Source organism: Theropithecus gelada, chromosome 1, assembly GCF_003255815.1.
Source record: "Theropithecus gelada isolate Dixy chromosome 1, Tgel_1.0, whole genome shotgun sequence".
Classification (NCBI taxonomy): domain Eukaryota; kingdom Metazoa; phylum Chordata; class Mammalia; order Primates; family Cercopithecidae; genus Theropithecus; species Theropithecus gelada.
This window is the reverse complement of record NC_037668.1, coordinates 137,274,842-137,287,929: the sequence shown is the minus strand read 5'-3', so window position 1 is coordinate 137,287,929 and position 13,088 is coordinate 137,274,842. Positions and strand designations below refer to the sequence as shown.

The following is a 13,088-nucleotide window of genomic DNA, read 5'->3' as shown; positions in this document are numbered from 1 at the left end:
TTGTGGTAATAAATTTTGTAGTAATAAATTTGAAAAATATTGACAGTTTGGCCAGTTCCTAGAAATATATCAAAAGTGACACAAAGAGAAATAGATAACTCTAGTAGTCCTAGAAACTTAAAAAAATTGAACCATGAAAACCATCTGCTCGTAGCAAAAGACGTAAGCCTGGTGGCTTTACTGCTAAATTATACTAAATATTTAGGAAATAAATTATTCTATGTTCATACAGATTCTTCTACTAGGGAACAGAAAAGCAGATATACTCTCCAGATAGTCTTGTAGAAACATGATATAGCCTAGGGCAGTGGCTCATGCCTGTAATCCCAACACTTTGGGAGGCCAAGGTAGAAGGATCACTTGAGCTCAGGAGTTCGAGATCATCCTGGGCAACACAGCAAAACCCTGTCTCTGAAAAACAATTTAAAAATTAGCTGGGTGTTGTAGTGGGTGCCTGTAAGTCCTAGCTGCTTGGGAGGCTGAGGTGGGAGGACTGCTTGAGCCCAGGAGGTTGGAGTTACAGTGAACTATAATGGCGCCACTGTACTCCAGCTAGGTCAACAGATTGAGACTCTTGTCTCAAAAAAGAAAAATAAGAAATATAATATGGATATCATAATATGGACAAGGAATGTTAACAAGAATTGAAATTTTAGACCAATCCATTATGGATATCAAAAAAAAAAATTAGCAAACTGAATTTAGCTATCTCTCAAGACTCTCTAAGGAAGGATGTAGTCCCAGAATGCAAGGCTGGTTTAGTTTTTGAAATATGCAAATCTGTATAAAGGATGATGTAATTGGATGCAATGAAAAAGTTGTGTGATCTTAATAAATACAGAATACAGTGTTTGATTAAATTTAATATTAAAGTTTAGAAGTAATATTTGATAAAGTTCAGCATCAATTCATGTCATGAAATTTTTAACAAATTATAAAGTGTCCTTCTTTGATTTGGTCAATGGTACTGCAGAAAACACCAGGTAACTGCATATTTAAAGAGCACCTTGAAAGCTTTGCCTTTGAGATAGGAATCAGCACGTGGAAACCAACCATCCCCACTTCCATTCAGCACTGTACAGCAGAGGAAGGAGGAAAGAAAAAGAAAAGGTATAACACTTGGAGAAAAACATAAGTGGGATTCACAGATGATATGAGTATCAATTCAGAAAATCCAAAAGATAGAGAGATAAATAATAAGATAAATAATAAGTAATAAATAATATGAGAGTTGAGAAACATCACATAGAAATTCAACATGCAGAATACACGTATATATGTATGTATGTACACATACACACACACACACACACTAGCAACACAGTTGTAAGGTGAAATTTTAAAAGATTTACAAGAGCATGAAAAGCATCAAGTATAGTATAGATGTTTAATATCTCAGTGGAGGAAAATTGTCAAACATTTTTGTTTTTGAGTCAGGATCTCACTCTGTCACCCAGAGTGGAGTTCAGTGGTATAATCATGGCTCACTGCAGCCTCGACCTCCTGGGTGGGCTCAAGAGATCCTCCCATCTCGGCCTCCTGACTTGATGAGACTGTAGGCCATGCACCACCACGCCCAGCTAATTTTTTAAGAAATTTTTTTGGTAGCAACAGGGTCTCACTATTTTGCCCAGGTTGGGCTCAAACTCAAGCAATCCTCCCACCTCAGCCTCCCAAAGTGCTGGGATTACAGGTGTGAGCCGCTGTGCCTGGCCATTGTGAAACATTTTTGGCAGACAGTAAGAAGACCTAAATAAATAGATAGAAACCCATGGAAGACTCAAATATGTTCACACCCAGTCAAAACCCAAGCAAATGTTTTTCTTTGGGGAGGTGAAGGTTGAGAAGCAGATTCTGAAGGCCAAGTGGAGTAACACACTCTTGAAGAGCCACTTGTGAGCATTTGTCTACCAGATATTAAGAACCAATCAGCTGCACGAATGGAGACAGCCAGGCACAACACAAGGACAGTTGTCAGACCAAAGGGACAGAATCGTGAGCTCATGATCAGACCCAAATACATGGATTCTCCCTTTTATTGTTTCTTGTTTTTTTGTTTTTGTGTTTTGTGTTTTTTTTTTTTTTTTAACCTTCACACCTGCATAGGCAGTGGAGAAAGGATGATCTTCTGAAAAAAAAAATGGTTCTTTGATTTTTTAACCTTATAAAAATTTAGACTAGTAACTTATTTCACACTAAAAAGTAAGTTCCAGGGAGGTTAGAGGCCACAGAGTATAAAAGGTAAAACCATAAAACCCCTAGAGGATAACATAGATTGCTGAAAACTTCAGGGAAAGGAAAGATTTCTTAAAACTACAGAGTGGAACAATGGTATATTTACCTACATTAAAACTACAACTTTAATTTGTCAAGACATCATTTGAGAGTGAAAAGGCAGGTCAAGGACATGGGTAAGATGTTTACAAATACACAGTTATCATTTGCTAGCATTTAAAATATATAAAGAGTTCCTAAAAATAAGAAAGGAAAAGACAGAAAAGGCTATTGAAAATTGGACAGAAGCCTGAAGAGTGACACCCCAGAAGAGCTGATGTAACGGCCAGAAGTGGTGGAAAGGGCTCCACCTTGCATGTCACCAGGCAATGCATGACAAAGCCCAGGCCTTCCCTGCAGAGGCCAACGCTAACCCTCCTGACGGTGGCAGGACTGGGAAACTCAGTATTCTGGGGCCCTGTGGTGAGGACACGCCCTGCAGTCCCGTGGGGGAGACGCTGGTATATCCGTGAAGGGAGCTGTGCAGGCATCAGGACCCCAGTCCCTGCGCTGGAGGAGCTCGTGCATGGAGTCTGTCACTGCTGCCCCGCCTGGGACAGCCCATGGCAGCGTGCACAGTGGATGGAGAAACTGTGATTCTTGTGCTGGGAGGTGGTGGGATTTCTCCCGGCCACATGGCCAGTGCAGAGCTTGGGAAGGTTCTGTTTCTCCTACTTCCTTATCCGGGCCCTCCTACCCTAGGGTGGTCTTCCTGACCTGGGCAGTATCTTTGACCTTGTGTGTCCCTCCTTGTCCATCCCCAGAGCCCAAGGTGGTGTTTGCCAAGGAGCAGCCGGCGCACAGGGAGCTGCAGACTGAGGTGGGGGCCAGTGCCACGCTGAGCTGCGAGGTGGCCCAGGCCCAGACGGAGGTGACATGGTACAAGGACAGGAAGAAGCTGAGCTCCAGCTCGAAAGTGCGCGTGGAGGCCGTGGGCTGCACACGGAGGCTGGTGGTGCAGCAGGTGGGCCAGACAGAGGCTGGGGAATACAGCTGCGAGGCTGGGGGTCAGCGGCTCTCCTTCCGCCTACATGTGACAGGTCAGTGCTTTGGGGATGCTGAGTGAGCCCTGTTTGGAGCTGCTGCTGTGACTGGAGTAGAACCACTGCTGCCTCAGTGGGCTTTCCATTAGACTCCATCCCTCAACTTCTCCCATCCTCTCATCTCCTACTTTTATGCCTGTGGTGGAGCTGGGCTGCCTAGTGGGAAGGGAGTGAACAGAAGGGTCACGGCCCTCCTTGTCCATGTTGGGTGGTGTTTCCGTGCAGACATGCTGGGTCACATTTTCCCAGTACCTTCTCCAAACCAGTGATGTCCCGAGGTGTCCAGGACTCTGGTCCTATCTAATGCATGAGATGGTGGTAGGCCAGACATCCCTCCCTCGGGGATGCTCCTGCAGTCCCTGCACGGCCTCATCTGGCCCCACGTGAGGGCTCTCCCTGTGCAAAGAGATTTGAATTCGTTCAGCCAGGGTGTAGGGAAATTCCAGCCACACAGTCTTATTTGGAATTATATCAACACTGAACACTGGGTTCCCAAAGTTTTTAGTGTTCTGGGACGCACTTCTGTCCTTCCCCGTGGATGTAGAAGCCCTGTCTGAGTCTTCATTAAAACCCAGATCCACAGCGTTAGTGTGTGCAAAACGAGTAAAGAGCAGTGCATTGGCAGGTGCACACATGACACTGGAATTCCGTTTCGGAAGCCAATCTCAATTTCCTTTTGCATTCTGTTAAAATGTTCTGTGTCCGAATTCCCCTTTGGATAGATTTAAAAGTGATAGGAATAAGTAGCTTATGGCACAGTCACACACCGGTAGAATTAAGTTACGGTGGTAGCAGCTGCTGACTGGGGAAGCCATATTTACATCATCCTGTTTCCTTGACAAGTCCTGTACCTGTCCTCTCTGGCTGATTCATAGGAAGTCTGAGAACGATCTTTACTTTCCTGTTGTTTGTTAGGAGAGTTTAACTTCAAACTCCAACCCTGAGCCCCGAGTGCTGCCACATAACAGTTGGTGTTATGTATGTCTAAAATGGCTTACAGATGTGTAGATACCAAAAATACTCACTGCAAGTAAATTTGAAAAGTGTTAAATTATATAATTTCTAGAAACTAAAAACAGACTTAAGAAATAGATAACCTATATGCAGTTATCTACTGTTACCGAAGTTATCTGCAGTTACTACAACCTAGTAAAAACTAGAACCGGTAGCAAAAAATCTTCCCATCAAACAATGTCTAAACCATGTGGCCCTATTGAGAAATTCTTCCAAACATTCTGGCCAGAAATTCTTCCATGTTCATGGAAATTCTTCTGGAGAATGGAAAAAGGAAGATATACCCTCTAACTCATTATATGCAGATAGCTTAATGCCGTGACTAAAATCTGGCCAGAAAATAGGAAGTTTGCATATTGTAGATCAAACAATTATGGATATCATGGCCAATTTTTTAAACAAAGTATTAGTAAACTGAATTCAGCAATACATCAAGATGATCATACACTATGATGAAATTCATAGTCTAGGAATGAGGGCTGCTTTCATGTTAAAACATTAGAAAATCATGATATTATGTGATTGAAATTTTAAAACAATGTAATTATCTTAAACTCAGAATAAAGTACCATATTTGATAAAAATTTAACCTCATACATTCAGAAGAAATGTCTGGCAAAATTTAGCATCCATCGTGCCGTTAAATTCTTAACAAAGTATAAATAAAAGTTTTTTTTTCTTAATTTGACCCAGGGTATTACACAAAAATCACAAAGGGAGACTTTGTAAGCTTTGCCTCTGAGCCAGGGACAGCATGAGGAAGCCAGTGGTCAGCACTTCCATCCAACATTGGACACACAGTTAGGAGGAAAGTAAAACAAAAGGTATAAAAGTTGGAAAAAGGTGAACTGACAGAAGATATGGTTTACCCAGAAGATAAATTATTAGAGAGTTGAGAAAGATCAACCCTTGCAAGATCTATGTGAAGAAACTTCCATACATGTAGACTAGCAGCAAGCAGTTGGAAAACGAAAACGTGAAAGATTGACAGATGCCTCAAAGGCATCATGTTTATGATTCCAGTCTAATAAAAGATGTCCAGAGGCTCTGCGGGGGGGGAAGCTGTGTAACACTTGAGAGACAGTAAAGATCTAAAGTGGATAAAAGTATGGAAGAATGAAAGTTATTCAGTCTCAGTCAAAATCCAAACAAATGTGGTTTTGGTGGATGCGAGGTTCAAAAATGACAAGTGGATTTAAAGCTCCATACGTGCTTGAAGAAGAGCCACGTGTGCAGGCACCCCAGTCCCTGCCCTGGAGGTGCTCATGCATGGAGGGTTTGTCATAGCTGCCCCACCTGTGATAGCCTATGGCGCCGTGCACAGTGGATAGACAAACTGTAATTCTTGTGTGGGGAGGTGGCAGGGCTTCTCCCGGTCACACAGCCTGTGCAGAGCCTGGGGAAGGTTCTGTTTCTCCTACTTCCTCATGCGGGCCCTCCTACCCTAGGGTGGTCTTCCTGACCTAGGCTGTATCTTTGACCTCATGTGTCCTTCCTTGTCCATCCCCAGAGCCCAAGGTGGTGTTTGCCAAGGAGCAGCCGGCACGCAGGGAGGTGCAGGCTGAGGCGGGGACCAGCACCATGCTGAGCTGCGAGGTGGCCCAAGCCCAGACGGAGGTGATGTGGTACAAGGACAGGAAGAAGCTGAGCTCTAGCTCAAAAGTGCGCGTGGAGGCCGTGGGCTGCACACGGAGGCTGGTGGTGCAGGAGGCAGGCCAGGCGGATGCCGGGGAGTACAGCTGCGAGGCTGGGGGCCAGCGGCTCTCCTTCCACCTACATGTGGCTGGTGGGTGCCAGGGTTAGGTGAAATAGAGGTGATCCTGAGTGTCGGGTGTGAAACTACAAGGGCACGTTTGGGTGGCCCAAGGTGCCGTGGGCCCTGGCACCTTCCCTCTCTGTAGGCCTTAGAATCTGTGTCCCCAGCTCTCCCCAGCGGCTCTCAGGCCAGTGTCCTTATGTCATGAGACCAGAGCAGGCCCATGGACTGAGTTGACCATGGTGTGTGCCCTGCAGTGGCTGAGCTGGGGGTGGTAGGGACAGTAGCATGATGTCCTTGGGGTGGGGGTCTGGGGTCTGGTCTCATGTGAGGACCCCTGTCTGGGTGGTAGGGACAATAGCGTGATGTCCTTGGGGGTCTGGGGTCCAGGTGTAGTCAGATGTGATGACCTCTGTCTGGGTGGTGGGGACAGTGGTGTGATGTCCTTGGGGTGGGGGTCTGGGGTCTGGGTTGGTCTAATGTGATCTGCTGACTCCTCTGTGGGTGCTGGGCTATGGGAGGGCCCTGCAGTGACTGGAGAGCGTGTCCTGGGTGGTGGGGGGCTTGTCTCTGTGCTCTGGGCCCTAGATCTCTGCAAGCCTGTGCTGGGCCCTTTGGTGCTCACCATGTGTCCACCTGTCTTTCTGACATCCGACCCCTTCCACCCTGTCTCTGAGCCAGGGACAACAAACCACACTCAGCTTGGCATCCTCTTTCCGGTGGCCCTGCCCGACACTCTGCTGCCTCTGGGCCAGCCCAGGTTGCTGGTCCATCCTTCCTGACCCTTCATGTCCTGCTGCCTGTGGCCCCATGTGGTGGGGAGGGCTGGCAACGGGTGAGGGCCCCAGGGCCCTGGAAGACCAGGGCAGGGAAGGGACCGCATCCTGTTCCCAAGAGACATGATGGTGGTGCTGCCAACATGCACTCTTAAACCTTCGGCTCTGGTAGTGCCGGGGGGAGCTCTGTGCGTCACAGTGCACTGCTCAATGATGGACAGCCCTGCCTGGCTGTCACTGGGCTAACACATGGGCTGCGTCTGCTCTGGAGCCTCTAACCCTACATCCCTCCTTGTCCATCCCCAGAGCCCAAGGTGGTGTTTGCCAAGGAGCAGCCGGCATGCAGGGTGGTGCAGGCGGAGGCGGGGGCCAGTGCCACACTGAGCTGTGAGGTGGCCCAGGGCCAGATGGAGGTGACGTGGTACAAGGATGGGAAGAAGCTGAGCTCCAGCTCGAAAGTGCACGTGGAGGCCGAGGGCTGCACACGGAGGCTAGTGGTGCAGCAGGCGGGCCAGGCAGATGCTGGGGAGTACAGCTGTGAGGCGGGGGGCCAGCGGCTCTCCTTCCACCTGCACGTGGCAGGTCAGTGCTTTGGGGTGGCAAATCCACTTCACCTGGAGCTGATGGCCACACTGTATGGCTCCTGGGATTCTGGATGGTGGTTGATGGTGCTCAGGACGGCACTGGGCCATCCTTGAAGAGCAATGGGTATCGGGGTGCCAGGTGGCATTAGGGTGGCCCTGAAGGGGAGTGGGGCCGGTCCAGGGATGCCAGGGTCCCCCTCTCATGCCAACTCACCTCTACCCAGGGCCGGAGCCCCAAATTTCAGAGAGACCCTGCCGCAGTGAGCCTCTGGTGGTCAAGGAGCATGAAGACATCGTCCTGACTGCCACGCTGGCCACACCCTCTGTGGCCACAGTGACCTGGCTTAAGGATGGTGTGGAGATTCGCCGCAGCAAGCGGCACGAGACAGCCAGCCAGGGGGACACCCACACCCTGACCGTGCATGGCGCTCAGGTGCTGGACAGTGCCGTCTACAGCTGCCGTGTGGGCGCAGAGGGGCAGGACTTCCCAGTGCAGGTGGAAGGTGAGCTGGGCACGGGGCGGGGACTCCTCCAGACCCCTCTCTCCCAGAGCTGGGAAGGGGCAAAGCTGGGGCTCAAGTCTGGTCTGTTAGGAACCTGGCTGATGTCCCCTTCGTGCCCACAGAGGTGGCCGCCAAGTTCTGCCGGCCACTGAAGCCTGTGTGCGGTGAGCTGGGCGGCACGGTAACACTGGCCTGTGAGCTGAGCTCAGCGTGTGCAGAGGTGGTGTGGCGCTGTGGCAGCACGCAGCTTCAGGCGGGCAAGCGCTTCCAGATGGTGGCCGAGGGGCCTGTGCGCTTGCTCACTGTGTTGGAGCTGCGCGCGGAGGACGCAGGGGAGTACGTATGCGAGAGCCGTGATGACCACACCAGTGCGCAGCTCACTGTTAGTGGTATGTAAGGGGTCGGGTGTCCCTATCCAGGGCAGCTTCCTGGAGGAGGTGGCCTTTGGCACTCCTGCAGTGTGGGGGCTCTGCCGGTCCCGCGCGCCCGCCTCTTAAGCAGTGCTCCTGTCTGCAGTACCCCGAGTGGTGAAGTTTATGTCCGGGCTGAGCACCGTGGTCGCGGAGGAGGGCTGCGAGGCCACCTTCCAGTGTGTGGTGTCCCCCAGTGATGCGGCAGTCGTGTGGTTCCGGGACGGTGCCCTGCTGCAGCCCAGCGAGAAGTTTGCCATATCACAGAGTGGCACCAGTCACAGCCTGACTATCTCCGGCCTGGTGCTGGAGGACGCGGGCCAGATCACTGTGGAGGCTGAGGGCGTCTCATCCTCTGCTGTCCTGAGGGTCCGAGGTGAGTGTGGGGGGCAGCAGGACTTGCCTGGCTGGCCGGGGCTCCTTGCACAGGCATCTCCCCTGTGGGCTGGTTCTGAGTGGGCACCTGGAACTGCTGTCCTGTTATGGCTGATCTGGCTGATCTCAGGAGACACAGGGTGTGTGGACTGCAGAGAGGAGATTCGGGTAGGCTGGATGGATCAGGTGCCTTCTCTTGGTATAGAGAAGATGCAATCCTGCAGGTGCACCTGGTGGGGAATGGGTGGAGGTTGAGGCAATCCAGGGAGGCTTTCTGGAGTAGGTGGGTGCATACTTAGCCTGATGGATGGCAGGGAAGAGAGAGTGGGGTTAGCACCAGTGCAGGCAGTGACATGGGCTTCCCATGCTGCTGAAGCCAGAAGGCAGAACTTTCCCTGAAGGGAAGTGGGAGTCATGGCAGGTTCTGGAGTAAGGGAGTGATGCAGTAGATTCACCTTCTGCGGAGTTCACGGGTGGCCTAAGGCAGAGGCCCGCCAGCGCCTCTTCCTCAACCTGTGCAGGACTCCTGGGCTTTGCTAAACCCCCGTTGCGCCTGGGGGAGCTCTGTCTTCCCGCCTCTGCAGTTCCCGCCAGTGCTACTAGTGGGGATTACGCCTAGGATTTTGAGGCACGAGGGCCTGGCGTCTTGTTCAGAACAGGGGAGCTGGAGGTAGAAGCGGGGCTTAAGGAAGCTTCCCGGTTTCCTCGCTTAAAGTGTTTCCTCGCCCACGTGTGGCCAGGGCCGCGCCGCCGTTTGGATTGGGATCCCCGGGCGCCCTGCGGGCAGCTCTGCCTGGGCGCGGCTCAGGGCAGGCGCCGGTGCTGGGCGGGCCCTCTGTACCTTGGCTTGCCCGTGGAGGAGGGCAAGGACTGCCATGACCTCCCCTCTCCTGCGACCCCAGAGGCGCCCGTGCTGTTCAAAAAGAAGCTGGAGCCGCAGACGGTGGAGGAGCGGAGCTCGGTGACTCTGGAGGTGGAGCTGACGCGGCCGTGGCCGGAGCTGAGGTGGACACGGAACGCGGTGGCCCTGGCGCCGGGAAAGAACGTGGAGATCCACGCCGAGGGCGCCCGCCACCGCCTGGTTCTGCACAACGTAGGTTTTGCCGACCGTGGCTTCTTTGGCTGCGAGACTCCGGATGACAAGACACAGGCCAAACTCACCGTGGAGAGTGAGTCGCGGGCGGGAAGGGCGGGGCACTGAGGAGGAGTGAGGAGGGAGGCAGCGCACTGAGGAGGAGGGAGGAGGGAGACGGAGAATTGAGGAGGAGTGAGGACATAGGCAGGGTACTAAGGGGAGGAGGGAGGAGGGGCACTGAGAGGAAGAGAGAGGAAGGAGGTGGCCCACTGAGGGGAGGAGGGAGGAGGGATGCAGAGCACCGAGGGGAGGAGGGAGGAGCCAGGCGGGACACTGAGGGGAGGGGCGAGTCCTCTGGATGGGACGTAGGGCTGGGGGAGGGGCAGGTCTCCCGCCGGAGGGGCTAGCGCTGGGGGTGGGCGTTGGGAGGCTTCCCCAGCCCTCCCTGAGCTCCTGGGGAAGCTGGCTGTACCCCAGGGTTCTAAGGCGGTGGTCTCAGAGCAGCGGCTGACCCGTGACCCCGCGTGTGCACCGCAGTGCGCCAGGTACGGCTCATCAGGGGCCTGCAGGCAGTGGAGGCACAGGAGCAGGGCACGGCTACCATGGAGGTGCAGCTGTCGCATGCGGACGTGGAGGGCAGCTGGACTCGCGACGGTCTGCGGCTCCAGCAGGGGCCCACGTGCCACCTGGCTGTGCGGGGCCCCACACACACCCTCACGCTCTCTGGGCTGAGGCCAGAGGACAGTGGCCTTATGGTCTTCAAGGCCGAAGGAGTGCACACGTCGGCACTGCTCGTGGTCACCGGTGCGTTGGGGGGACTGGCAGGGCTCAGCACAGATCATGCCTACCTGTCCTGAGGGAATCCTGAGGAGGTCGGTGGGGACTTTAGGGACCTGGATGAGCCAGCTCCATATAACTCTGTCCAGCTTGGGCACTGCCCCACCCTCATCCTGTCCCCACCCTGAAGGCTCCTCCAAGCCCTTTTTCTCCTCCCACCTCCTACTTCCTCCTCCCCAGAGCTGCCTGTGAACTTCAGCCGCCCGCTGCAGGATGTGGTGACCACCGAGAAGGAGAAGGTTACCCTGGAGTGTGAGCTGTCTCGTCCTAATGTGGATGTGCGCTGGCTAAAGGTGCCTCCCCCTGACCCCACTCTGTTGCCTCCTTCCCTCCTCTCATGGGGGCAGGCCCAAGTGGAACCCCAGGGCTGAACCACCTGTATGCCTGACCGGGCTTCTGCGCTCCACAGGACGGTGTGGAGCTGCGGACAGGCAAGACGGTGGGCATTGCAGCCCAGGGCACCTGCAGGAGCCTCACCATTTACCGGTGCGAGTTCGCGGATCAGGGCATGTATGTGTGTGATGCCCATGATGCCCAGAGCTCTGCCTCTGTGAAGGTGCAAGGTGAGGGCTGTGTGGGGCACGTGGGGCATGGCAGGTGTGGGCACCTCCTCCTGTCTTCTGTGTCCCCCAGCCAGGGGCTTGGCCACTCTGCTTTCACCTTCACAACCCTTGGCATGCTGGGGCACTGGGTGGGGGGTGCTGGGGGTGGCTCTGTGCGTCCAGGTGTGGCAGGGCCTCCTTTGCCACCCCAGGCCGCAACATCCAGATCGTGAGGTCCCTGGAGGATGTGGAAGTGATGGAGAAGGACGGTGCCACCTTCTCCTGTGAGGTCTCCCACGACGAAGTGCCTGGCCAGTGGTTCCGGGAGGGCAGCAAACTGCGGCCCAGTGACAACGTGCGCATCCGCCAGGAAGGTGCGAGGACCAGTGGCTATGGTGGGCACGGCCCAACCCCCAGGTCCTCCTCTGTCCCCGCCCATACTGAGCCGCCTTTTTCCCCAGGAAGGACATACACTCTCATCTACCGGAGGGTCCTGGCGGAAGATGCAGGAGAGATCAAATTTGTAGCTGAAAATGCAGAATCTCGAGCCCAGCTCCGAGTGAAGGGTGAGGTGGGGGCTGAGGGGAGGGCGAGGCTGGACAGTGTGCATGTGTGGCCAGCTGGCTCAGCACAGGCCCGGACACCCCAAGCCCGCTCTCAGGACCAGGACAGCAGGGACTCACGAGGAGGGAAGGGGTTGTCACCTCCTTGGCAGGAAGATAGAGGCCAGAGAAGCGGCCATGAGGGGCTTCTCCCTTCCTTAAAACCGAGATCCTGATGAATCCTCCCTCTGGCTGCAGCATGTGCTGCAGAGGCCAGGCATGAGGCCCTGTGGGGCGATGGGGAGGGGGAGGGTTGTCGGGGGCGGGGAGTTCTACCTGGTGGCAGTGAGGAGGAGGATCAGGGGATCAGGGAGAGTGGTGCTGGGGCAGCAGGGAGGGAGGCTCTGCAGACAGGTGGAGTGGGGACAGGCCAGTAGGGCTAAGTCAGAGGTGTGCGGGGAGGGGACATGAGTTCCTGGGACTGGGCTAGGGTATGTGGTTATGGTTCCGAAGTGGGGGCTTGGGGAGAGGACTGCAGGGGGTGGGGCTACATGGGGCAGAGCCTACCCTGCTCTTGGTGGGCCAGGACAGCGGGCAGGACCTGGGTGGTGGAAGTGGGAGTGTGGGATATGGGAGGGCAAGGTAGGCAGAGGCAGGCACACTCCCCTTGCTGGTGGTCTGCTCTGTGGAGCAGGTCGTAGCACAGCTCCAAGGGGGATACTCAGCCTAAACACCTGCTGTCCCCTGGCGGGCAGACATGGGCTGTTGGGGCCTAGTGGGGTCCAAGCCCTTGGTTGCCCAAAACACCCAGTGCCTTGTCGGAGCCTGGGCCTGGGAGCCTGGAGCACCGTCTCTGATCCACCCCGTGCCCCAACTATGCTCACAGAGCTGCCAGTGACCCTCGTGCGCCCTCTGCGGGACAAGATTGCCATGGAGAAGCACCGCGGTGTATTGGAGTGTCAGGTGTCCCGGGCCAGCGCCCAGGTGCGGTGGTTCAAGGGCAGTCAGGAGCTGCGGCCCGGGCCCAAGTACGAGCTGGTCAGTGATGGCCTCTACCGCAAGCTGATCATCAGTGACGTCCAGGCAGAGGACGAGGACACCTACACCTGCGACGCCGGCGATGTCAAGACTAGTGCACAGTTCTTTGTGGAAGGTGCAGGCAGGGAGGGCAGCTCTGCAGGTTGCTTTTGTTGGGGGGAGTCTCCTAGGTCCATGGTTTGCCCTACACTCCTGGAGACGCTGGGTCTGGGTAGCTCAGGAGGATGCTAACATGCATCTAGTGGGGCAGGGGCTTGTTCCCAGGAAGGAACCCTGCCAGAGGGGCAACTTGTCCTATCCATGGGATCCGCCAGCAACT

General features: G+C 54.2%; 1 protein-coding gene across 2 annotated transcripts in view; it reads left to right on the top strand.

Moving 5' to 3' along the window:
- OBSCN (obscurin, cytoskeletal calmodulin and titin-interacting RhoGEF) overlaps nucleotides 1-13,088 on the top strand; it is a 162,841-nt gene that overhangs the window by 53,479 nt on the left and 96,274 nt on the right. For both annotated transcript variants that reach the window (XM_025402023.1, XM_025402032.1), the window contains exons 15-26: nucleotides 3,039-3,314; nucleotides 5,842-6,117; nucleotides 7,170-7,445; nucleotides 7,672-7,950; nucleotides 8,073-8,339; nucleotides 8,467-8,736; nucleotides 9,638-9,904; nucleotides 10,348-10,614; nucleotides 10,828-10,940; nucleotides 11,057-11,210; nucleotides 11,651-11,755; nucleotides 12,618-12,884. In XM_025402023.1, the coding sequence (XP_025257808.1) occupies nucleotides 3,039-3,314; nucleotides 5,842-6,117; nucleotides 7,170-7,445; nucleotides 7,672-7,950; nucleotides 8,073-8,339; nucleotides 8,467-8,736; nucleotides 9,638-9,904; nucleotides 10,348-10,614; nucleotides 10,828-10,940; nucleotides 11,057-11,210; nucleotides 11,651-11,755; nucleotides 12,618-12,884 (2,817 nt within the window). The remainder of the gene's footprint in view (nucleotides 1-3,038; nucleotides 3,315-5,841; nucleotides 6,118-7,169; nucleotides 7,446-7,671; nucleotides 7,951-8,072; nucleotides 8,340-8,466; nucleotides 8,737-9,637; nucleotides 9,905-10,347; nucleotides 10,615-10,827; nucleotides 10,941-11,056; nucleotides 11,211-11,650; nucleotides 11,756-12,617; nucleotides 12,885-13,088) is intronic.